The 27,208-nt window shown below is 35.8% G+C and overlaps 3 protein-coding genes across 5 annotated transcripts; 1 reads left to right on the plus strand and 2 right to left on the minus strand.

Annotated features, from left to right (window-relative positions):
- Positions 1-9,428: 9,428 nt before the first annotated feature.
- LOC114354676 (autophagy-related protein 13 homolog) lies at positions 9,429-12,697 on the minus strand. Of its 2 annotated transcripts, XM_028307180.1 has the most exons (6): positions 12,263-12,696; positions 11,720-12,068; positions 10,814-11,000; positions 10,532-10,694; positions 10,174-10,314; positions 9,429-9,779 (listed from the first exon to the last, which is right to left on the minus strand). In XM_028307180.1, the coding sequence occupies exons 1-6, from the start codon at positions 12,440-12,442 to the stop codon at positions 9,546-9,548; spliced, it is 1,254 nt and encodes a 417-aa protein (XP_028162981.1). In that variant the 5' UTR covers positions 12,443-12,696; the 3' UTR covers positions 9,429-9,545. The 2 variants fall into 2 exon arrangements, with proteins under 2 accessions (XP_028162981.1, XP_028162982.1); XM_028307181.1 differs by lacking the exon at positions 11,720-12,068 and having other exon boundaries at positions 12,263-12,697.
- A 2,319-nt stretch (positions 12,698-15,016) lies between these two features.
- Ubc7 (ubiquitin conjugating enzyme 7) lies at positions 15,017-19,294 on the minus strand. Of its 2 annotated transcripts, XM_028307204.1 has the most exons (6): positions 19,051-19,294; positions 18,397-18,478; positions 18,140-18,258; positions 17,396-17,536; positions 15,966-17,055; positions 15,017-15,264 (listed from the first exon to the last, which is right to left on the minus strand). In XM_028307204.1, exons 1-5 carry the CDS (start codon positions 19,091-19,093, stop codon positions 16,943-16,945), a joined length of 498 nt encoding a protein of 165 aa, XP_028163005.1. In that variant the 5' UTR covers positions 19,094-19,294; the 3' UTR covers positions 15,017-15,264; positions 15,966-16,942. The 2 variants fall into 2 exon arrangements, with proteins under 2 accessions (XP_028163005.1, XP_028163004.1); XM_028307203.1 differs by lacking the exons at positions 15,017-15,264; positions 19,051-19,294 and adding an exon at positions 18,756-18,896 and having other exon boundaries at positions 15,999-17,055.
- An 832-nt stretch (positions 19,295-20,126) lies between these two features.
- On the plus strand, positions 20,127-22,833 carry LOC114354696 (zinc finger protein 26). The gene is made up of 5 exons (XM_028307209.1): positions 20,127-20,146; positions 20,233-20,329; positions 20,741-20,899; positions 21,483-21,703; positions 21,890-22,833. The coding sequence occupies exons 2-5, from the start codon at positions 20,234-20,236 to the stop codon at positions 22,725-22,727; spliced, it is 1,314 nt and encodes a 437-aa protein (XP_028163010.1). The 5' UTR covers positions 20,127-20,146; position 20,233; the 3' UTR covers positions 22,728-22,833.
- Positions 22,834-27,208: the final 4,375 nt, after the last annotated feature.

The raw sequence follows: 27,208 nt of genomic DNA on the forward strand, positions 1-27,208 counted from the left end.
TTTGTAATCCCCACTTTAAATACATAAATTAATTTTAACTCCGTCTATATTAAATTCATTATACATGAAATATTATTGTTATTGAGTTTGGGGTCGATTAACATTGCAGTAGAAACTAGGTACCCAACTTATTTGTACGTTTACCCGATGATATAGCAAACCATGACAGAGTGATAAGTTATGTATTTGGAGAAATTTGAATAGGCTGAACAATTAGGTTCTGGAATATTCTAGAATAAAAATTACAGGGACAACACTAAGTAGGTGTCATGCCATGGCCACGTAACCAACAGGCTACAAAGATATAGATGACCCACGCTGAACTGTCCCGCCAAACTCAATGACAGAGGGGCGCTACCATCGTTCAACTATATGGTTTCCAACATGGCAAAAATCTGAACCAGCGATCCGGTATTGACGGTGGCGCCCCACTGTCAATGTCATCGACAGGACAGTCCAGTATTTTGGAACTATATACACATATAAAACCCATTCCGCATTTAGATATGGCTTTAAAATCTAGAAAAGTCACACATAACAAAGAATATGATTAAAATGGGAATTTATTGCTTGAGTATCTATCTTATAAATTACAATGAAATCGAATTGTTTGTATGCACGAAATATAAATACAATTATGACAATTTAAAACGGTGAATTATGAAATGCGTTTACAATTTATTGTGATTCCACTTAAAATAAATCTATATTGGAATGGGTTCAGTATAAAAGGCGATAGTTTAAAGTACAGTCTACTATTACAGCTATAGACACGGTATCAATTTACCTGATTATTTATTTACATGATATTAAGATGGCGGATTCTCCGCACTTATTCTACGAAATACGAGTAGTACGTACAATCGTTTGCTTTTCAGCAAGTGTGAAAAAAAAACAGTGATTTCTTATGTGATGCAAATATAGGCCGTTTCGTCCAAAGTTCCAACATCCCGTACAATTTGGTCATCCTGAAGTTGCACAGTCCTCGAGACTCGGGCCCGTACTATGAAACGACACTGCAATTTGTATCCAAACTGCATATAAATACTTAGACCATTCAATCTTTAAGGGACCCCTAATAGCGTCTTTTGAGCGTCATCGTCTTGGTGCGCACTCGCAGCGTCGCCGCCACACCAACGCAATGCTGAGCGTTTGCCAAACGCCAGATGGTTTTATCCACGAAGACGTGCCCTACCATTCTTCCGCTAATGTTTGAGTGTTATCGGTACACGCTAAATCATCCATGAGTGAACACGCACACTACAATAATGACGCTCGGATTGCTCGGATCAAACTCCCCGCACCCCGCGCTTCCCTCGACCAAAAATTGGTGGGGCGCGTCTTTGTGGATGATCTGACGACGATTTATTCGTAGCGCTGGCGTTACGTTATTTAGTTCAAAGAGAGTTAGGCCCGCAATACACGGACAGCTCGAGCAGTTAGTGATCAACATACACGGACCGCTCTTGCAGAGAAGAGTCAACAGCTTGAAGCTGCTAGTGATAACTGCTTGAGCAGTTGGTATTAAATGCTCAACCAATCACAAGCGCGCGCGCCGTGGAATGAAGAAAGCGGGCGAAGGTAACTGCGCGAGAGCTGTCGACAGCTCGAGCAGTCAGTGTATGGCTGGCGACTGCTTGACCGCACGATGAAAATTCACCGTGCTGTCGATCGCCCGAATCAGTTGCAACTGCTCGAGCGGTTCGTGTATGTGCGTCCATAGAACTCTGCAGTTCACTATGCAGTCGCAGTTTGAAGCTGTCGACCCTGACTGCTTCAAGCGGTCCGTGTATTGCCGGCTTTAGTGCGCCGCGTTAACGCTGCGAAGGTACTGGCGAGACGACGACACAAAAAGACGCTAGTTTGGGAGAGGCCTAGTCAAATGTAAAATGTCGTTTTATAATTGGGCCTCACAATATACCTAGGGAAACGCTTCACGATAAACAGTGCACAAAATAATATCAAACATTGTGAATCATGACTAGAATTGCATAATTACATGAGTTTTCATTTTGAGACATCTTCGGTATAAACCATAAGTGCGTGCTTACATTGCTCGGAGTTCTATGATAAGTTGTCTTAGATAAGTACAATATTTTCTAAACAATATATTGATGTCAAAAGCTCGATACTCTAATTTTAATTTCTAAATTATAATAAACAATGTTACTTACATAAAAATACTATCACATTGACCTTTTGTGTGCATAGTTTTTCTGTTAGTGCCATCTAGGCCGATTATAAATTAATGGTCTTAGAGTCCATTAACTTCCTGGATTTGGCAATCTGATATTTACGACTAATTTTAACTTTATTTAAAAAAATACCGACTTCAAAAAAAGGAGGTTACCGACTTCTCGTAAAAAGGATGTTTGTGTATATGTTTGCCCGCGAATATTTTGCAGAAAAGTATTTATTACATTCTGGAGAAGTTTCAGTATACAACAAATGGCTTCAGTATACAGCAATATGCATACGTAAATTATTATTTACACTTTTTTGGAGACGGTTATATTTTTGTTAAAATGAAATGATGTATAAAAAGATTTTACATAGTGTTTGGCAACCTTTAACCTCCTTTTCTAATGTAAACACGCTTTAATGTTCATTTTGTCTGTGAAAACCAGTAAACAGAAACACATGGCAATGTAATAGGAACAACGACATTATGATTATATTAACCCTATGAACTCCAAAGTCTATTGTATTAGTTACTATTAGATTTTTCATTGATTCGATTTTGCCAATACTTGTTTTACGCAATATGATATGAAGTAAAATTATTTGTATTAATATTTATTTTACGCGCTGATGTTACGTTCAAAGGGCTAACCAACTTCTAATGTTTATCTGAAAAATGCTTATTTATTTTAGAAATGTTTCAAAACCTTATACACGAAAAAAATCACATCTCTACAGGATGATATGAACGTTTTAAACAAAATCAACCATAAGTAAATACCTAGACAACTAAACAATAATAATAAAAATCTTGCAACTTAGACATTACAATGAGTTATTTACAGTCGAAGAATCAAAATATAAGGTAAATAAACAAAAAACAATTTTATGATTGCGAAGAGTATTATAAAACATGCAAATAACAAATTAATAAAAACATTCTTGGCACTTTGTAATCGCATCGTTGGTCGAAAGGCACTCGCAACGTCCGTCCCACACAACCCTAAATCTTACAAACTACAGTCCGTTGGTTAGAGCGAGTCCACAAGATGCAATACATCAACAAAGAATCAATAGGTGATATCATAATTAACTTTTAAAAAAAATAAAACCGACTTCAAATGCGTGAACACAAAAAAAAACTAAAAATTGAAAATATTGGGTATAAAAAAGTTCATCCCCAATTTTCCACCCTTGGGGGTGAAATATTTTCTTCAAATTATGAAACCACCCTTTTGATAATACCTATTCAACAAAAAAATAATCGTTTAAATTGATTTATAATCGGCGGAGATATTGCGTATAAAAAAGTTCATCCCCAATTTTCCACCCTTGGGGGTTGTTTTTTCTATTATTAAATTTAAATGGGACCACCCTTGAGGTATTACCTATACGCAGAAAAAAGATTTGTTCAAATCGGTTCATAATTGGCGGAGTTATCGCGTAACAAACATAGAAAAAAAAAACATACGGGTCGAATTGAGAACCTCCTCCTTTTTTGAAGTCGGTTGATAATTATATTTTGTTACAGTCAATTTTATGGCAAGAAATATTAAAAGGACACACTTAATTTTATAAAAAAGCGATATGGTGGCTACGAAATGGACTTTAATTAACGCCACTTAACATTATTTAAAAACAACATCTTGATTTTATTTCGCTATGGTTACAGTGCATCGTGTGGCTCCGCACTAACATGTGAACACGCGTCGCTTTAACTTAATTTATTAGCAACAAGCACTACTTAACGGCTTTCTATCTTAAGTAAATTATCTTATTTCTCCTTTTGAGATTGGTTTCGCTTTTTCTCGTCACCTGATAAATATTCTGCCAAAAAGGTCCTCTTCGTGAGGGCACTCAGTTTGACCAGGGAGAATATTTTGAGTCTATCTGAGTAATATAAATATCGAAATCTTAGATCACAATAAAAACAGTAAAAAAGTCATTACGTTATGTATGTGCACATGAAATTTACGTCAAAAATGTGTTATTAATGATGAAGTCACTAGCGCGCTACTATCAGCAATATTATGTAATAGAAAACATGCCATTCACTTTTTCAATTATCCAATAACAATGTACAAAACGACGCCTGTTCTGTTACTGGACTGAACCGTGCCACACTTCCCAAAACAATGAAGCAAAAACAAATATAACGAGTCGTCTGCCTTCAGCAAAACAAATATCATCGATTTTAAGAAAAGATGCCTTTTCGAAAAAATAATATAATTTGCTGAAGGCAGCAGACGGCTTAATTCCACGTTTAACGGCAGTATAGAAACATTATTAAAATATATATTCCCCTATCTACATCTACTTCAAAAAGATAATAGAATAAGAAAAATATCAGTTCACCTGGCGATCCGTGTAACTACACGCAACAATCAGTCAAAACCATGAGCATGAATGACGATGGGTGAAGTGTGCTCTATAACTTATTACAGCACTGGGTGTGATTATGTATGTCACACTACATCTTAAACTAAAATACATTGAGCCTGATTTCTTTACGATAACTGCCTAAGCCATACCATCTTTATTCTGATTCCGTGTTTGTTTATATCAGTACAAAATTGTTTCGACTTGCTAAGGCTGCTTGCTTACATACATAGAGTGGAAACCACCCCGTATAACATCGAAAACATCGCTTCTTCTCATTAAAAAAACTATTATACTCAGACACGGTAAACCGAATTTCCGTAAATATCTTCAATATTTTTAGATCATTCGTTAATATTGTTGGTCCCTTTTTAAAAAGACCAATATTATTGATTAATCAAGGGAAAAAAGATTTCATAAAGAATGGCTACACGAAATCCGCCCAATGTATATGATGATTATAACTGATAACTTATAATGTATGGGATTTGAGATATAAATGCATTATTTATGAATTTTCAACATATTTAGCCGATGGCATTTTTTCACAACTTCATTATTTTTAAGGGGTGATTTTGAGATACTTTTACTAAAGTACCACTAGGCCAATATGGTACATAAACAGCTGACCGGTTAAAATGAGAAACGTTTTTTAACTTAAACGTTGGTCCCTTAAGTAGGTAGGTATTTAATTGAGCAAAATCACCCCTTAAGAGTAGATGACTATATTTTAGTTTACAATAACGTACTAGGGCACTATTTAAGTTGTGAGCCTCGACAACATAACGTGTTGTTAGACGACATCTGATACTTTTAATGAAAAGTTTGACATTTTTGACTACAACCTTATTCAAAACTTTTTATCATTTGAGCACGTTTTGTATTATTAACATTGAATTGAAAATTATCTTGACTACAAAAACATGGAATTGACTTGCGAAAATTTTCGCGCAAAGATTTATTATGACTTTCGACGTGGTTAATCAATACAAAACTGAAGCGGTCAGCTAAATTTCACTTTTGGTGATAAAGATCTGTCCTTTACCATTGTAAAACGCTAGTTTAAGAAGTATAATATTGTATGTCATTGGCTCACCAGTGAACTTTGCGAAAGTCGTCCAAAATGACTAATAGTGGCGGAAAACATTGGTGTTGTCAGAAAAATGGAAGAGAAACCTCGTCATGTGATGTATCGTAGGATTGAGATAATCCTAGGCATTAATTCCACTAGCAGTAATAAAATATTGTATGACCATATTATGGTTAATACGTTTTTTTCTCGCTGGATGTCACAAAATTTTTCAAACGCTCAATAGGACGCTGGTGTCGTTTAGTCCATGGAAATGTTTGATAAATACGTTTAACAAGCTTTAAAAGCCGTTTTTAAAATTGTGACAGTTGACGAATTAAGGATCTATGCATGATGATCCTGAAAATAAACAGCTATCGACTATGGAGGTGTTTTAAGATGAAGCAATACCAACAAAAGTCCCATGCGCTCGGAACACTTTAAAACTTACGGTCGCCTATTTTTCCGAAATATCCGATTATATGACAGAAACGTCACTAGAGAAATTTAGAATGGTTAATTCTTAATAGTAAACAGCCACTTTTTTTCCAAAAGTCTTCAGTTTAATAAGGGAAACTGACCAGCATAGTCGAATCGCCATTCGCGTCGAAAATGTGAGCTTTTACACGTCTCGTCAAACAACTGACTATTTGAACACTCAAAATATGAAATAAACAGGTCCAACGCTACAAAATTCTTGCTTGGAATTTAAACACTTCTTTTGGTACCCATATACTAAAATTAAATGCGTGAACAGCGATTTATGTAGCCAGAAGCAACTGTCGGTGCAGTTAAAAACCATGCTTTGGAGGTGCCTCAAGCTGAGTGGAAAAAATGCTATGAAAAGAGTTTCGGACACATTAAAAAGTACATAAATCATGAAAGACAATACCAATAAACGCAATCAATACCATTTTAATAATAAACTACTTTGTTTTCATAGTTAGGCTCACAACTTAAATAGTGTCCCACGTATTCTTACTGCTGTACCAGCGTTACAGTGTTCACACGATATCTGGATGAAAATACAAAAGTTGGGCAATTTTCAACCCTATTTTGCAAACTTGAATTTTTCTGATATGCCTAATGACTGACGTTTTGAGCATTTAATGGGTTATTTTTATATTATCTTTTAGAATATGATATTTAAATTGTGTGAACACTTATACGACATTTAGGTGCTTTAAAATATACCAATGACAGTGTTGCTAGCAGTTTCGTCAGCAATCGTTTTTGATATTTTATTTATGGTTATTTACTTTTTTATTGATATTGTTTTGTTTTTGCTTGTTGTTCTCTAAAATACAGTTTGTTTTGGTCGTTAATTTGACTTTCCCTTGGAAAATCCTTCTAGACATTCTAGATTACCACCAGGTCTTATCCCAGAGCAAATACAGTCCAGTCCTTCGCGGATCATAATAGACAGTATGTGGCCCAACTATTGTATTTTCACCCATCTAACAAGCATGGCAATATTAGGCAATATTCAATTATTTAATATTGCCTAATATTCAAAGTTCAATGTATTTGCGTTATAAATAAAGCATTCATAAAATTCACAGTAAACGTAATATCTCAATGTTACACATGATTTATAGAATAACTTATAATGGACACAAAAGGACATAAATATAGTGTCTCCAAGCTACCATTATAGTTACGTCAAGGCTGCAGTAACTATGTTTAACTCTTGCATATTTAGCTCTTGCAACAAGCAAAATTATTTTTTTTCTATGGCACAGGAATACAAATATGCTTCTCGTAAATACATCCTTACTAGCCAACATCTTGTTAAAACATTAACATTTTTTCAACACGAAACTTAATGTAACATCAATAAATTTTGGCCTAAATAGTTTTAACTGGAACACCAATTACAAAATATCCCAGGTTGTTGTGATACACAGCAAAAGAGGCTATATTCCAAAAACATTTGTATGAATATCTTAACACACAAGATGTGTGAATTAGACCGGCATAAAGCTTCCACCACACCAACGCGTGCCGATCGCCATCGCCGTCGCGATCATAGGCAAATGACTGGTCGCGCGACCAATGACAGGTGCACGCGTTGGTGTGGTTCAAGTTTTATGCCGGTCTAATTCACACATCTTGTGTGTCAAGATTTTCATACAAACGATTGATTGAATTGAATGGGAGATGACATTCTCAGCACGTTAATAACTCCAAATCGTGTATTTCGTTCACAAGAACTGTCGACCAGAGCAGATAAGTTTGCTTTTCCGTTCAATTCCAAAGTCTTGGGAAAAATTATAGTCTAAGGGATAATAATTTAAGCAGTTCCTTCCTATACCTGCTAGGTTCACTGCAATGTAAGTTTTTGTTAACATTCACATCAGTCAGCAAAGTTCAAGTTAAATGAGTGATAGTTATATTATGTACTAAACTTTTTAATTAAATATTCTAGTTTTTGTTAAGTGGAGCATTTCAAATTGTGTAGTTTTAAGAACAGTTTCCTTTTTCAGGTTTTTATTTAATAAACAGCCTAAAAAATTACCGTCTATCTCAACAACAAGAGATTTGTATTGTATAAAGAATGAAGTTTGATAACATCTAATCGACGATCGAATTTGCCAGGAAAACTAAAACTACAGTAACGTTTATTACTTTTTATAGGTGGATATTTAATAATATTAAAGTAGTTCAAAGCCTCAGATAAGGTGTACAGAATGGCATCTCGCAAGACATGGCATGGTAACTGCTTATGCAGCATCTAAATGTAAAAACGCAATCTAATCTCAATGCTTTAAATTACTGACTAACAGTGAAACGAGTGAAGCATAGTTAGAAAAATATCATAAATTCGCTCTGCGCATAAAATAATCAAATAACTAATGATATATTGCCTTAAATTCTTATTGCTAATCGGTTGCATTGTTCAAGCATTCGCCTCTACGGTACTTTTACTATCATTATTTTTAATTATACTTAATTTGACGGCCAATCAAAATAAATCGACCTGCAAAATGCCATTCTGGTTTGTCTCATCAATAACAATTACTAATGTTAACAATATGGAACACATAATAATATTATTAATGATTTTGCGTATTCGATATTAAAGTCTTGCCACGAGAACGATACTCGCACAATATCGTACAATATACCAAGTATAATAAATAGAAAATAACCGTATATCATTTATTTCTGATAGTAGTAACCGAGGAAGATGATTATAACATGATTTCTAAAGTATTTCTTAATATCTATTAGATATTCACTATAGAAACTTTCGCTCAGCAACAATCATTTGTCTATTTGATAAAATAAACATTTAATTTATTACTACATCGAAAACATTTTCAAAGGTGTAGGAGAATGTATGGATGGAGGGTTTGATTAAACGTCTTGTTTTGACGGGCGGACGCAAATAGTTGAAAGACTACAGCTTAGAAATATTCGTCTTTGGTTAGAACAACAAGCAAGAAGAAATTCGTTAAATTTCGCTTTCAACTTACTCAACACTGTTTCATCTAGCAGCAATACAAATATTGAAATTGAACCAGCTATTTAAAATGTAAATTGTGCGTAATATTCGTTGGATATGCAGACCGGGCATTCGAGGATGTCCAGAGGCAAGTAAGTTGATGTGGAATGAGGGTTTTTCGCGTATGAAAAATCCGCCAGATGGCAATACGTAGACGCGAGGTCCAAATGCTTTTTTTTTTAATGGCAACCAAACCTCTCTGGGCGGTTTATTTCTACCAATGTAGAGTGAAAAATAATTGACAAAATGCTGCATGATTGGTTATTTTTGACATGACATTGACAGATATGTCAAAACCAATCACGCAACAGTTAGACCCCACATCCACGTCCCGCCATCTAGCGGATCTTTCATACGCGAAAACCCTTATTGGTTAGATTATTTTCGGTCGTCCGCCCTCGTACCTTTTTAGGAGTGATCAGATCCGTGCTCGGAGTTGCTGAACATAGATGCGACCATGCTATCGAACTCGGGGACAGCGTCTTCGAACATCTTGAGCTGGTGCGAGAGAGACTCGGAGTCGGCCGACGTAGCCGGCTCGGTCAGTTCCGGCCACTCATCGCTGGCAGAACGCGCTTGCAAGCACTCCTGGTAGAAAGTAGCCAGCTCCGTCAACGGACTGCCGTCGGCGAATGGGAACTCCTGGAATTACCACGCGGTTTGCTGAGTAAATTAAGCACATTTAATCCCAAGGCAGTGGGAATGTAGTTTTGAACTTTATTCGCTTGTCTTAAGGTTAAACAATGAAAAATTTGATTATGTTATGATTGTTAAGGGGATGAGAGGGAGAGAACGCAAGCAAACTGACAAGACTAATCCTATCTTTCTTTCCCACCACTGCAACTGCTGTATAGCCAGGATGTACAGCAGGGCTTCCAATGAAATCCAACCAGTAAAAATTGACTCCGGGACAAATAACTTACGAGTAAATTCTACAATTTACACCATCTTTCAAGCAGTCGAAGAGCAGTCAGATAGCTGGATATATTATGGCTTGAGTGCATGTGAATTTATTTTTAGCAGTAGTTCCGCTTACCATCAGACTATTGTATTTGTCACCGTTCTTCGGCCGAGGCACCTCAATGGCCTTGCTCATAGCATGCGAAGATGTGCCGGCACCATCGTTGCTGCATCCTGCTCGTTCCTTACTCTTGGGGCGAAGGGGATTTTTCAGTCTCTGGAAATATGATTACAAGTCGTAAAGGTTCTTTAATACTGCAAATATGCTTTTAAAAACATGATTGAATATAGACAATGTAACAACTGATGAGTATTAATAGTGATGATAAATGAGAAAGACATGCAATCTGAAGCTATGATGCACAGTTTTTTGTGGTTGTAAAATTGAACCGGATAGAAACAGAAATAAGTTTAGAAGAAAAAATATTTTTTACCTTTTCTAACTTATCCTTCTCAGCTAGAAGCCAAGACATTGGTGGTTCCGGAGGTATTTGCTGTTTCAAAGCATCATGCAGCTCCTGAAGCTTCACTGTGTCTACAAACGCGCCTGCTGTGAGCGGCTTGTTAAGGTCTATTTCTTTCTTGTCATAATTTCTCCTGAAAACAGTAATGATGACAGAAATCAATACAGGCATAATACAGATTATTAAGAAATCGACGATTTTTTCAAAACCATAACATAACCAAGAAAATAATTTAGACCAAAACTGACTTACTTTGGACTTTCATAGAAATGATCACTCTTCACCATAATGTCGGTAGCTGATGTTGAAATCACTCCGTCCAGCGGTTTGATCTTATCCTCTGGCAGGATTGTCATCTTTGTTCTGTAAGCTACCTCTATAACTATGGTTCCGATGGGTGTTTTTAGGTCGCTCACTTTTACAGTTTTAAACTTCTCACCTAAACAAAACCAATATTATTGTTAAATAAACTCCTTAATTAGATAATAATGGCTTATTGAACATCATAACAATCAAAATGAAGTGTTTATGACCTGCTTGTTGCTACGTTGCAAAATCTTTTGTTTAAAATGTGATGATATGTGATCAACAATGAAAGCATTACAATACTGATAATATAGTTTTATCAATGATACAATGGATAAGGTGCACAAATACATAACACTGCCAAACATCAATACAGCTGTTTATGATAAAATTATTCAATGAAAGTGCTCTGTTTCCAAGTTAAATTTATTTAAATAGTTCATGGTTAAAAAAATTAATATTTTTTTTATAAACATAAATGAAGAATCTTCATATTTATATAGATTGCTTTAGCCTGCCCGCAGACTACAGACTTTTTGGTGGACGATAGTTTGGTTGGACTGTATCAGTAGAAGTAAGACATAAGGATATTGTGTTGTAAGGAAGTGTGCACGTTACACCGATTTGGTTTCGACTGATTCCTCATACAATTAGGAAGTCAGTAGTCTGCGGGGAGGCTAAAGCCTTAATGTTGTTTTTTTCTCATGTATGCAATGCTTTCATACAGTCACAAAGCATGCAGTTTGTATTAATTTGAACAAACATGAAAATTATAAATGATCAGTGTCATAGAACTTTACACATGCGTATCAAAACATTTAATTGTTGAATAATATGCATTAAATTGCAGACCTAATAGATCAAGATTTGGTTCTCCACCATAAATTTTGTGCGAAACGATGTATGATTCCTTATGCTGTGTTCTGGCCATTTTGTATGCAGGTGTAATTCTTGATATGCTCAATGTTGACTTAAGCATTGTACTCATACGGTAATAAATATTTGTGATAGAGTTCATTGCGGGATCTGCTCCTGGTACAATCTTTACTGTCCATAGTTCTAATACCATTCTGTCCCCATCATTTGTACGCAAAGATATTTCAATGCACAACACTTTCACAAGGGCTTTTACAACTTCTCCATTCAATACTTGCTTGGTGTCACGTGCAACGTCTGGCTCGTCGGGGATGGACAAGTTAAACTATAAAAAAAGAGATACATAATGGTGCATTCTAATCTCTTCGTGGGTGGGTCTACAGAATATTATTTGATGTGGCTATGAAAATTCTAATTACAAATAATTTGCATGGCAATGTATTTGGAATGCTTAACAAAATTTAAAATGGACCATGAATTAAAAATGAATTATAATCAAAAAATTTTGTAAAACCTTACCCACTGCACATTTATAGACGATGGTGGCAATTGTTCTAACGCCTTTGTAGTGTTGGTTTCATGAGTGATCTTCTTCCCTTGTCTACTTTGGACAACTATTTGAGCAACTTTCAAAGTTAATATTTTCGTAAACTTGTACAGCTTGAGTCGGTCGTGTGATTCAGTACTTGCAGAGGCCATTGTAAAAGTATTTATTCAATTGAACTAGCTAATTACAAACACATTTTTATCCAATTGCGCAGTGAAACAACAAACAAATTACTCTGAGGAACCTATGCTCATGATAAAAATATTTATTCACCAATGTACAACGAAGTTCACATTGCATTATAATTTAAAGTAATAATCTGATATTGATGTAATATTCCCAAAAATAAACTAAAAAACCCTAAGAGGAATTCGGAATCGCCAAGTACAACGCGAAAAGGTTTTTTTTTAATTCCAAAGATATTGATACCATTTTAATTCTGGATTGGCTAGATCAGGCTAGCGCTATTTATAGCCACTGTTTGGATTGGTGGTTAGAATATTTGAGTTACTCTCATTGGCTATCGACTACCACTTCTCTGTCAACATCAGAGAACGAAACGTTTCATTCTACGTAAATGATCACACCTACCATAAAGAAATCTGAGTATTCGTCAGGTAAAAGTTTTTATTTGTGAGTTTGGATTGGTTTGATATTGTTCCTGTAGGAAAATTGTTGCATTTGTGGTGTACAAATTATCAATTTGTTCGGTCGGATGAATAAAAATTTTGCACATTTATGTGGTTTTGACTGATGCCCTTGGTCATTATCGCTTTTGACTGATTTTTCCTTTTGAATTTTGACTGTAACATAATACAGTGTGTCCGGGCATGTAGTGATCAAACTTTAAGGGCGTAATCTATGGACAATTTTATCGATGAAAATACTTCAAATTTGGGGCCTGACCCATTTCTCGAAAAATTACATCGATTTAAGTTTTTAATTTTTAGTTTACACCTCTTCTTTAAAAAACAAGTGAAAGCGTGGGTAGCTTAACATTAGTAGGCAAATATTTTATATCATGCGATAGCCATTGCGATAGCCAATAAAATTATCTATTAGTAGAAGAAGAAAGCAGACACAAGTTTCATACATTTTATGGGAGTAAGAATGGATTTAATTTGAAAAATACATTACTTTTTTCTCTTATTTTTCAGTTATTTTCCAACACAAGAAAAACCAGGTCGTTAAGGTATGTTTTATTTGCATTGTATTATTAGTATTTGAGCTATTCTACAAAACGAATGTAAATTCATTAGTCTACGTCTATTAGTTTCGACGTAATTGTTGAACAAAGATACCCCTTCCCAGCGGTTTCCATAGCGCACGCGACATGCGAAAATACACTGCCTGAAAGAATCACACAACCTATTCCGATTACTATGGAAACCGCTGGGAAGGGGTATCTTTGTTCAACAATTACGTCGAAACTAATAGACGTAGACTAATAAATTTACATTCGTTTTGTAGAATAGCTCAAATACTAAAAATACAATGCAAATAAAACATACCTTAACGACCTGGTTTTTCTTGTGTTGGAAAATAACTGAAAAAGAAGTGAAAAAAGTAATGTATTTTTCAAATTAAATCCATTCTTACTCCCATAAAATGTATGAAACTTGTATCTGCTTTCTTCTTCTACTAATAGATAATTTTATTGACTATCGCATGATATAAAATATTTGCCTATTAATGTTAAGCTACCCACACTTTCACTTGTTTTTTAAAGAAGAGGTGTAAACTAAAAATTAAAAACTTAAATCGATGTAATTTTGCGAGAAATGGGTCAAGCCCCAAATTTGAAGTATTTTCATCGATAAAATTGTCCATAGATTACGCCCTTAAAGTTTGATCACTACATGCCCGGACACACTGTATACTCGTCGTCAGGGCGGAGAACTCTGATACCGCGATGCAGGTTTGCGCGTGTACCATTATTTATTAGTCAGGTAGGTGTCAGCGCCATCTTTTGGATGATGGTGGAGTGTCGATCGATGTCGCCACACCACTCCTCCTGAAGCTCGTATACGTTATAGGTTCTGTGCCCTGAAGAACCGGAGGTGGATGACATCAGGATGAGCTCTCAGACACACAGACGTGCGTATGAGCTCACAAGTACCAACTATAATGTAGTGTGCTCAAGTCTGCGGTGTGTCGAGACGAGCGAGCAGGTTGATTGATTGGTCTTCGATGGTCGGGCTTGGAGTTGAGGCCACTTTGTTCATTAATATCAATATGAGGCGAGGCTTCAATAAAATCCGACAAAGATAGGTTTTATAAAATTCATGTTGTAGAAAATAAAACGGTTCAAGGAATTTGAAATAATTTATTATATTGGCGTAAAATACGTTTTAAAACTCCGTGAATTACAGTGGAAAGTCTACACGTTAAAATGGAAAAAGTGAAAATCTTAATAAGTACCTATTTTAATAATAACTGATAAAAATTGTTACCTTACATAAAGTTTACAAACAACAGTTAATGTAAATACTAAAATAGATATGTAAAATATTGCAAATCCATCACATAACTGCTCCATTATTTAATGATAATCTCACCTAAAATTAATACATCCTACATCCATCACCATACCATGTCTTCATAAATTAACTGGAGAGGTTGATTCAAATGTAGAATTATTTATTAAAAATATCATAAAAATTTATTGGACTCAAAATTTATTATTAGCATACATTTCTTTGGCACTTTATACATTTTTATTGAATGTACTACCTAGTACTTAGACTATAAAATTACATAAAACTTCAAAGAAATATGTATATTCTACACAAATATCCTCTCCAGTAATACACCTAACATTTTAGCATCTACGCGAAATTATAATGTAGCTATACTTATAAAATAAAATACACACCTATTTTGTCTTTTGGCGCAAGTACACTATGCGGGATATTGATCGAGACGTATAGTGCAAATATTCAATTCGGTTAGTTTCGCTGGATGTCGCCCATACCACAGAATAAGTAATAGTACAGGTACAGAAGGATTACTGCGCACGACGATTTAAATAAATGCGAGTCTTGCTGCGACGCGATACAGTGGAATTCAGCTCGCACAGCACTACGTACCTACAATTTTATTCACCTACAAGTTTTGTCTCTTTCTATCGCGTGCCTCTGAACTCTTCTTACGCTGTTAGGGTTGCTGTCTAGTGAAAAAATAATTAATCTACTTATTTGTAATGAGGTACGTATGTAGGTAAGTAAAAATAACATTTCAAATATACCTAATTAGGATTAAAAAAACTTGTTCTATTACAATGTCTTCATTCATACCTACCTATTTTAACATAAGACAGATAAATTAAACATACTATTACAGAAAAAAAAGAATCCTATACTATCCTAAGAATTTTATTATTGATTACCTACATGGCCAAAATACCTTTCAGCATCTTTGGGAAGCGAAAAAAAAAGATAAATCCGGTAATTTCTTTTCGAATTTAAACACCCGAACGCCGCACAATATTTCTTTCTCTTTATGTCCATTTTTAAATAATACTTCGATCATAGAATTATAATCATACTAAAACGCAAGCCAGCGTCCTGACGGGCGCGCGCGTGACACTCGACTGATATAATACCCGCCGGCGGGGCGCTTCGCTGTAGGTAATTATCGGATGTACCACGCGGAGTGAGCCAGGCCTGCCCATACTTTGGTGTGCGATCTCGCGGTTCGTCTCGTTCAATTTCTCGCATTGTGTACTTGCGCCATTTGATGAACAACAAAACTTAGTAGCAAGTAAATGTTGGCAGAAAACAATATTTTTGACCAAACCCAAACACCTTCAAGGCACTAGTGGATAGGCATTTTTGGGGAAGCCCGCCCTGTCAGATACAGTGTTTGTATACCTAGACATGCATCTGAATGAGATTTTAGATTATTCCACTTTGTTCACCTGGGTGAATTAAAGCGAGTAATTTATTACCATAAAATTTTCAATTAAAATGTTACATAGACTAGATCTTTTGTTGTTTTAAAATAAATAAAATATAAATATTAATATTCTTTAATACCAAGAATACGTTAAAAAATTTTTACGACCTCTAAACATGCACTTATAATAATGGTGTCAAATACCAAATAGTTTGCACAACTAATTGTAAAATTAGCTTAACGCAAATCTCATAATTCAAATCGTAAACCTACATTTATTAGATAAAATATTGCTTATTCATTAATTCGCAAAGGCATTATTTAGGTATTACGTTACGTTAGCACTAATCTGTCGCGAAACAATGACAGCGAACCATTTCAATATCTCACTTCGCCACAAAGCTAATGTGTAAACGGTGTCCGTGTAAACATTTACAAAATAATTGCGCATCAAATAACGTCAGCGAATAATGTATGATTTTATGTAGTGTACTTTTAATTTTTTGCCGAATAGAATATACATAACATGATTATTGAATAATTCACAAGATCATGATGATGACTGGTGTACAAGTAATATAATAGTTCAACTATGTTATGAATGCTACTATATTAAATATGGAAATGCAAAAAGCTTTTCATACCAGTGAAGTCTTCTACATAACTTTCACTGATTATTTTGCCCAATTTTGATAAATATTGTTGAAATAGTATGAGTAGGTAATAAAATGAATTTAATTTGGCATTCATGCAATTCATAGGCCTAGTGTTTTCCTGACTATTTGCTCGGCAATTTTGTTGAATTGCTCTCTATCTTCGCGCCACATTTTAGCAGCATCCACATTAGCACCACTTTCGTCATTTGGCTCTGTAAAATAAAATAAAAAGATACATTTATATTACTTTATTTAAATTTGTATGATGTCATCAGTTAAGAGTCACACCCAAAAAAAAATCCTATTAATGTATAAGAGATTTTATCATAAAGAAACACTTGTTTGGTGGTGTGACTCGTTGGGATTGTTGGGAACCAGTGAACAACAATAAGCAGAGATGAGCTTAGATTAGACTGAGTTGCACCACTCAACTTTGACCGTAACTATAACGTTAACCGGTGCTTTTTTATGGAGTTTGACAGAATTTTGACGTTTGTCAAAGTTAAAGTAAGATGGTGCAACCCAGCCTTAGAGTACCAATGTAACACTAACCTGCTAGCATACTGACTACAGAGAGCAAAATTTTTTCTACACTCTGTACTGGGGACCAACGTTCAGCACTGCTCTCGTACCCCATAGGATCATCTCCTGGCGCATGCAGAATGGATATGCAAACTCTCCCATCTGCATAAACTGGAATTGAAAATAAAAATATAAGCAAAGAATCAAGTTATCAAAAATGACAACTGTATTATTTTGTGATTTTGTGAAACTTCTCAAATCTCCATTTAATTGGTTTATTTCCATATTAGGGGAGGCCTTTGTTTGAAGGCCAGCAGTGGGCGTCATTTGGCTGAAATGAACAAACGATTTCCATATTCCTTGAGTGTGTGTACCTAATAATACTCTGGTATAAAGACAAGATGGGGGACCAAGCAGGCTATATTAGAATTTCGAGCTATAAACAAAGTGGGTATGTGCTGTCATATCGTAGGATTCTATTTGTATGTAAAACTCACATTATGAAGTCTGGTGTGCATATTTAGGGCTAAAACTTCCATTTATTTTTAGTGAATTGGAGAAGGTAGTGTTTCTGGATTATTCCACTTAGCAGATCAGATAAAAGCATGAATGGGTTTGTGGAAGAAAACTTTACAATCCACCATAAGAGACAAATATTGGAGATGATTTGTTTATGTCATCCATCCATGTCCCAGTATACCACTCTTTGGGATAATAAATGAGCCAGTGTTGAGAGGAATCGGCACAAGAAACTCAGTCACCCCCGATACTCACTGTTAGGATGGAACATCTCACAGAGGAAACGCATCTTTGGAGGGCTGAGAGGGTAGTCTGGCGGGAATGACAGTTTGGCTGGAAATACACCTCCTTGAAAGCATGTCCCTTCTGGTCCCCTGAAAATAAATAAAATAATCATATTTTACTTTTTGGTGTAGAAATGACAATACCTCATAATGAACATTAAAAAAAATTTTATGCATTAGGCTTCAAATTTAAATTTTACTATTTACTATGAAGATCAGTTTACTTACATTATAAGTGCCTCCCATTCGAAGAAATTTTCTTCATTGATTGGGCCTGCAATGATGCCTTCTGGTGGATTGAGAGTAAGCTCTATAAACAAAAATACAAGTGTTATTGTAGCAAAACATACACTATTTGTTAATTTATTTGGTGGTAAAGTTATGCGAGGTTTATTTTGCCGATAAGTGTTCCTGTAATCAGGTATTCAAGACACCATTGTGTCCAAAAACACACTGAGAACAGATTGACCATGCTTTTATTCAACTACTCTCTACAAAATCCAACTCTGACCAGCTTGTGTCAAGGGCTCAACATTAACGTGCCAGCTTTAAAAAATAATTGAAGACATGAATGGAACGACGTAGACCTTTTCTGAGAAAAGTTTTCTCTGAAAGACTGAAATCTAGCAGTGTGAAGCCGAAAACTACATTATCTTCCAGCAGTCCTGCACTACACATTTACTTAAACTACTGTTACTGCTACTGTATTGTCCGTCAATACATATTATGTTACTTCTAAGACTTGTTTAAAGGGAATTTGTAAACCTATCCTGGGTACGTCACTATCTGTTTTGTTGTTAAGCAAAAGAGTACAATATTTAATTGGCACAAATTCAGCAATCATATTTTTGGGGTGGAACCACTAGGATCGTTTACACTTACGTTTATATTCTGCCATAAGTCGTCTCAGAGCTGAGCCAGCCATTTTAGTTCAGTAAATGGTTTCACAGAAAATTAATTAGCAACTAATTTAAATAAAATAGGTACTTCTACGGTTTCACAGCTACACAGTCGCGTTTCGCGAAATGCGAATTTCCTTGCGAAAAGTGCTCTGTGATTCAACAGCGAGCGAGCCACACAGGAGCGAGCAACACACACGGCAAAAAAAATCTCTTCTTGAATGAAGTTCTTGTGATGTGTCATTAAATGTCAGTCAAAGGGACAGGACGGCAGCTTTAGTGCAGTGAAACGAAATAACTAAATCGACTAAATTAACCAACTAAAACCTTGTTTGCACTAGCCGAATAATTTAGTAGAGTAGGAAGGTACGTTCATTACCGTAATACCGAATTTGCACCTCAGCTGGTATGAAAAACTGAGCGCAACTGGAGAAGAAGCGCATAAGTATTGGAGACGTTAAAAATTAGCGTAATCGGGGCACTGATTGGATTCAAAAGAGACGCGCACGGACACGTTTAGCTGCTAAATTATTCACGAAAGCTTTTAGTTGAGTACAGTTTACAAATAATTAGTAGTTTTTATAATAAAATATGAACTTGACTAAACCACCCGGTTCGGACTCGTTTAGTCGGCAAACGAGTGAACGAATAGAGATGCTACTCGCCTGTCGAAATAAAATAGAATGGACTGTATCGACTAAAAGTCAAGCACCTAATCGATTAATTTATTCGAGTCTCTACTAAATTACTCAATTAGCGAATGCTAGCGACAAGATTATAATAATGACAATTTTACAAAAGTCCAATGGTTAAAATTACATTATATTATTTTTGATTAATGTGAAAATACATTAGTTAAAAAAATTGTGACCTTGCTAAGTTTTGGAAAAAGAATTATCTTTATGGTCATTGTTACGATAAAGTTGTATACTTGTTGATTCCCTTGCTTTTACGACTTTCTTTCTTTCCGCGCGTAGAGTAGAAAGAAAGCACAATGGCGGACTGTTCAAAATAAACAAAGAAACACAAGAAATTAAAATTTATTACGATATGAATATTGTTTATGTTTGAAATACAAAGTGCGTGGTAAATTAATTTTCTATTTTATAAATTATTTGGTGCGTTATTATGATGTAGACCGACAAACGTGATGATTTTCTTTCAGAATGGCTACAGATAGAATGGATGCAAATAATTCATCACAAATTAGTGTTTGTCAGACAAATCCTTTGCCTGCTGCAAACACATTGAATCCTGCACAGGTTACAAGCCTATTGTAATTCCCTTAATTGTAGATTTATAAACTTATAATTGAGTGATTAGAAAGTTACTTTAAACTAAACCCCAAATCCTTGAGTTTTGATTAACTAAATAAATCTTAGGTATTGTGATTTTTTGTTCTGAACGTAGACGTAGACAACAGCACCTAGTTTGATGCTGAATAGGTACTTACGTTTTAATAGCATAGAGCCTTATTATATTACAAAACAGTTTAACACTCGTTGAACAGTTTTACTTGCTTACATTGCATAGTTTACATAAATGACCATTAGGTGTGTAGTAGTGTGTTCCACGGGTGTTTAATTTTTTGTATTATGCCATAAAATTGTGTAAGTTCTACATGGGCAAGAATTATATTTACTTACTTACTTTGAGAAACTATTATCTGTCAGTATACATTTTGGGAGGAGGATTTCAACGCCCAGTTTATGTGCCGAGTGTGCAAGAAAACCTTTTACAATGCCGTCGCACTTCACAACCATATGAATATGCAGCATGATGGCAATGATACTAAAGTCGAGGAACCGGCCACCAGGCGGTATATTGATCAGGTACCTACTTACATTGGTTCTTGCTATAGTTTCTCTTGTGATTAAGTAGGTTTCAGCCGAAAGACGTCCACTGCTGGACAAAGGTCTCCCCCAAGGATTTCCACAAAGACCGGTCCAGCGCTGCCCGCATCCAGGCACTTACAACGACCTTCACCAGATCGTCGGTCCACCTAGTGGGAGGCCTGCCCACACCTACGTCTTCCTGCTCGTGGTCGCCACTCGAGAACTTATCTGCCCCTGCGCCCATCAGCTCTACGACATGATCGGTACAGCCAGCGTAAAATAATAGTTTATTTCACCCACAGTAACTAAAAAGTTGACAACAGAACTTTATTCGAATAGTATTAACGTATTGCGAACTTATTGGCTAAGATACTTTGGGAGTCACGAATTTGACACTATAACCAAACTAGAACCAAAAATATTTTCATTTTGATCTTGCAAAATAAGGGTCCTTTTTACCCGATTGCGTTGTTTAATGTAACTATTTTTATTTGTTTAATGTGGTCGTTTCAGGTCTGTTAATTGCTAAATTCTTTTACTTTTTACCAAAGGTGATATAACTACCAAATTATTTTTACAGAATTTTAACGATTTATGCGGTTTTAAATTTATACCAATAAAAAGCGAGGATGAAGCCAACTCTACTCCCGTGCACGGTGGGCTCACGTCGAGGGTGTTCGAAGAAGACACCACCTTCCTGATCGTCAAGGTGGAAGGGGCTGACGTGGACTCCGATAGCACTAAAAAGTCCACCGATAGTGCTCCTAAGAGGACGCACGCCAAGCCACCAGTTGACTTACGGTCAGGACTCTTTTGACAAGTATAATATTTGTTTTTTATCTTGCAGTATTAATTGAAAAAGTATTTTTTCTTTGGTGTTATTAATCCATGGAAGGAAAATCTCAAACCATTTGCTTTTTGCTTTGAAGGGATTTTTAATAGCAATTATTTGTATTGCATACAAAACTAATATCCTTTTTCATCTAGGGGCCCATTCACTTGCACATTTCCATCGTCGTTGCGTCCAGATCTCCAATGCCGTCAAATATTCTTCAACTGCTGCGACTACTCGCTTCATTACCGCGAAGAACACACCAAGAGAAGAAAAGCGGCTCTTCGTTGTCAAGTCTGCGAGAAACGCTTGGACACGGATGTTTACTCGAACAACGTTATAGCAGCACAAATCGCAGTCAGCCGATTCACTTTTTCGTGTCGCGTATGCGGACAAACGTTTCTCGATAGCTCGGAATTCGATGAGCACAATCGCCTCGTTCACGCCAAGACGAAACCGCACCAATGCTCTATTTGCGCGAAGCGGTTCACCCAACAAGGAGGCTTGCAACAGCACATGAGGATGCATACCGGGATCAGACCCTTCGCTTGCACGTTCTGTCCAAAAGCTTTCACCCAAAAGGCGGGCTTGGACCAACATCTACGAACACATACCAAAATAAAGCCCTTTAAATGTGTTATTTGCAACAAATGCTTCTCGCAGTCTGTGCATTTGAGGCAGCATATGCGGACTCACACGAACATCCAGCCTTTTGAGTGTTCCGTGTGTGGCAGGAGATTTAAGCAGAGCAGTCATTTGAACTTCCATATGCGCTCGCACGTAGGCCAAGCTGGTTCGTTCGTCATGGAACGGTACGCTCAAGCCGTCCAACACACAAACCGAATGGAGTTTCTCAATTTGGCTAACCTTCAACCAGTACAAGACGGGGAGACGATGTACTATGCAGCCGAGTTAGCGGAGATGCCGTCGCATCATAACCCTTTTGTATATCAACCTCAAATCATATTACCAGAAAATGTGCTTTCTCTATAGAGGAAATGCTTACTTGCTTTAGGTACTCATACAATGAAGTGTTCAAATTAAAATGCATGATGTCTACTGTAATAATATTATGGTGCATGATTTGATTGAAATACTAAGTAGGTATGTAGTTAAAAAAAGTATCCGATATGTTTTTATCCAATGGTGTGTTGAAATTTTGTAAAGTGAACAAAGATTCGCAACCAGAATGATTTCAGATCTAAATTTTTTTGATTATTTTTTTTACTTCATGATAGTTTGAAATACTAAAGTGCATAGTGCTAGTACTTATGTTTTAAGTTTTAAATATAGATTTTTAAGGCTCAATTTTGGTTTTATTTATTAGATTATTTTAATGTAGTGTTTGATTTTGGGAAACTTGTAAATTTAGATTAATCTGCAGTATTGTTTTGCATTCTACCTACCGTATATCTACCTGCTCTAATTTTAGATATTTTACCTTCCTGATTTTCATGACAGCTTTGTAAAATTCTACCATTATAACGTCGCGAAGTCTTAACCCGAATTTATGTTACATTGTATGAACGCCCGCTATATTAGATTTATAGATAGGTATTAAGTAAAAAGATTTTAAAAGCTGTTGCCAACTAATAAAATACCTATAATTATGTACTTACACAAAATATTTAAAGAAACCAATGTTAATTTGACTTGAAAACCAATTTAAAAAAAAAATTTAGATATTGAAACAATAAGTAGGTACCTAATGCATATGGCATGCACTTGCTGCCACTTGCACTTGCAGTTAATGCATGAAAGTGCATGCAGCTTCAAACCGGGTACCAGGAGCCCAAAATATTAGAGGAGTTACTGTTACATGTTCATGCTGCACTCTTCTCTCATATGCATCGATCGCTGCACTTCCGTCGTCCACAACACAGGTAACCTAGGTCGTAGAAAATGGATAATATAGGAGCGTTACATTTCAGCTGAAGCATTATTTATCTCTCTCACCCCTCAGAAATACAGTGGTGTTCTGATTTGATTTGAGGGAGAAAGACATAGGTACGTCTATCATGAAATTTGTAGCAACGATAAAAAAATTAAGATAAGAAAGATGCAAGGTGACGTGATGTGGCGTCACATAATTTACAAATCAATTTATGAGCAATTTATTTACTAGCCGATATTTTTCATAATTCTTGGGTAGGCTTATAATAACGTTACGTAACACGTAAGTAACGACAAAAGTTTATTGTTATTCTCAAATTTCCTAAGTTAACAAACATTGTGCATGTAAAACTGAAAATCTGAGTGATAAGTACCTATTGAACTCCAGAATCGATTTCATTTGTTCTAAGTAATGTATTTTTAGTTCTCCTTAATCAGTGTTTCTATAATTTTAAGACGTGCCATCATAATTCGTAATAGTTAATAAAAGATAAGCTTCCCAAATTAGTGATAATTGTATAATGTTTTTGTAATCAGAATGATGATTGACTATCAAATGATTTGGGACACGTTTGTGGTATTATGGTCACATTGGTGCCAAGATTTAGCCACGTTTGTGGTATTATGGTCACATAGGTGGTTAAATTGTGGATTGTGGTTGTAGCTATAGGTAGTTACACGTCTTTGTTGGTGTTGTCAAAACACTGCGAGACGGCGGCGCAGCGTGTGGCCGCATGTGGTTACATTTCGGTCGTTGTATATTTTGATAGTGCGGGCAGCCCGGGAAAACAAAAGGGAGTCATGATGGCTGCATCCTGGTACAGCTGACAGCACATCAGAATTTACATTTTCATTGCAAATCCGCGCTTATTACAATAGATTATGGTCCCACAGTGTTCAGCTTGATACACCTAGTTCTGACCTTAGTCGTAGTCGAGGACAAAAATTATGTTCCTACTTATTGTTATCGTTAAGGGTATCGTATTGTTATGACCAACAAGAAAAAAACTAGATCCGTAGAATTCAAGCTATTTTTAGAAACAAAAAATACTAGCAGTTCATTGGTCTTAAGAGTTTTATTGGCTTAAAAGTTTTATTGTATACAGATAGGTAAGTAATCAAGTTCGTAGTTAAATTAATAGGTAGGTACTTAGATTGTGCTCATTGGCGTATCTACAGTATCTAGGGTTATTTTTCAGGGGGGTGCGATTACTATTATCATAACTCGTGATTTAGTACTATCAACTATCATCTTCAAATCAGTAGTCCATGGCGTGCCACCGATGCCTCCCTGCTATACAGCGTTAATACGTGTGATATCTTTCGATTATTTTTATCGAAAAACTGGTTACTGATCCTGAAAGTGCTTCACGAGCTTTTTCAAACGGAACCAATAATAGGATATAATATAACATACTAACGACCTTGTTTTTATTATGTTGGAAATTAACTTAAAAGAAGTAAAAAAAGTCAAGTCTTTTTCTAATTAAATCCATTCTTACTCCCTTATAATGTATCAAACTTGTGTCTGTTTTCTACTTCTACTAATAGATAACTTTATTGGCTATCGCATGATATAAAATATTTGCTTATTAGTGTTAAGTTAACCACGCTTTCACTTGTTTTTGAAGGAAGAAGTGAAAACTAAAAATTAAAAACTAAAATCCTTGTAATTTTGCGAGAAATGAGTCAAGCCCCAAAGAAGTATTGTCATCGATTTAAAAATTGTCCATTGATTACGCCCTTAAAGTTTGATCACTACATGCCTGGACACACTGTATACCTATTTAGCCTAGAAACTAGAAATACAGTACAATGTAGGAGAGATATATTGCAAAAGCTGCATTTTGCATTACGAGCATTTAGCAAAATATGCGCTTCACATAATGCGCTCTTTTCTAGGATTTGGCTAAATGAGCTATGTAACAAAGGTTAGTCCAAAAATAAAGAAGATATTATATGGTTCTGTTTGAGATGGGTACTGGGGATTTTACGCATCCATTCATCGTATCCTACTTCAGAAGACGTTTCGAAGAAATAGCGAAAAGACAATGCCGGAAATTGGCGTCTTTTTGTTCTCGCGCGGCCATCGACCAAACCTTGTTTTTTGATTACAAAATAGTGTAATAAACCAAACTTACTATGACATGTATACCTCTAAACTCAGTCTGAACTGAGTTACGAGCATTAGAAGTTTGATGCTTTTCATACTAGATTTGCTTTTTGCGCGCAAGTTTTGTAAGAAATTGCAACAAAATAGTGACATTGTATGTGTGAACAAACAATATGATCCATTGAAGGCTCCTGACATCAGTATGCAGCAGAATCAGCGCAATAAANTTTTGTAAGAAATTGCAACAAAATAGTGACATTGTATGTGTGAACAAACAATATGATCCATTGAAGGCTCCTGACATCAGTATGCAGCAGAATCAGCGCAATAAAAAAATAGCGCAATATTTTGTTGCAATTTCTTACAAAACTTGCGCGCAAAAAGCAAATCTAGTATGAAAATCATCAAACTTCTGATGCTCGTAACTCAGTTCAGACTGAGTTTAGAGGTATACATGCCATAGAAAGTTTGGTTTATTACACTATTTTGTAATCAAAAAACAAAGTTTGGTCGATGGCCGCGCGAAAAAAAAAGACGCCACCTTCCATACAAAATCTGGCATTGCCATTTAATCTGTCAAGAACGCTTCATTGTTTGGAGGCTGGTTTTTTTTAAAGTAATGGTATATCAATGTCACCCCTCCCATACCTCAGGCACTGACTGAGTTAAGCGCTAGAACTATAGTCCCCGTATGTTTTGTAAAGTTTTCGTTTCATAAAGGTTCAACCAAATCAACGCGTGCAGCACGCGTGCGCGATGGCGATCAGTAGAAATCTATGCGCGTTTGGTCGAACCTTCAGTCGTAATAGGTATTTGCCTGGGAAGCGGGTTCTCTCACACCGTGTGCCTCGCACATCGATTACTCACGAGGTCTCTGTTTGCTCATTGCTGCGTTATCTTTGCCAGACGTGAAACTTTGGAATATTTTTTCGTCAGATTGTAAGTTTTTTAACCTCGACCGGGCGCACATATGGCCGGTCGGGTGTTTCAGGGCTGCCGACATGAGCATTTTTTAGGACAAAAATTTAAAGTCTTCGCATTTAAATTTCGAAAAACCGTTAGTAGCAAGTCCAGTGAGTCCAGTGACAAAAAGAAAGTAGGTAAGGTACCCATACTTACCTTACATACTTAGTTGAAGATTATAAAAATAGTATGACCCAAACGTTGACTGGCGGAGGATCCACTCTATGTACACTATACATATATTTTTAATAAAAATATTTTTCAGTGTCTGGTGCCAAAGTATGAAATTATAACTAAGTAGGTAATTCTAATTAAAATCTTTCGAAAAATTACATTTAATTCAATTATATTCGTACTACGGTCGTTTTCTTCAATACCTTAGATTAAAAACAAATAATAAAATATTAACTTGTCATTTTTATACTAAACATCTCAGGAGAACCAGCCCTGACCATGATTAAAATATTGTTTACATCCGCCTGGCAGGGTTAAACGGTACCTATGC

This window comes from Ostrinia furnacalis, unplaced genomic scaffold (genome assembly GCF_004193835.3).
Source record: "Ostrinia furnacalis isolate ACB-3 unplaced genomic scaffold, ASM419383v2 OfSCF2106, whole genome shotgun sequence".
Taxonomy (NCBI): Eukaryota; Metazoa; Arthropoda; class Insecta; order Lepidoptera; family Crambidae; genus Ostrinia; species Ostrinia furnacalis.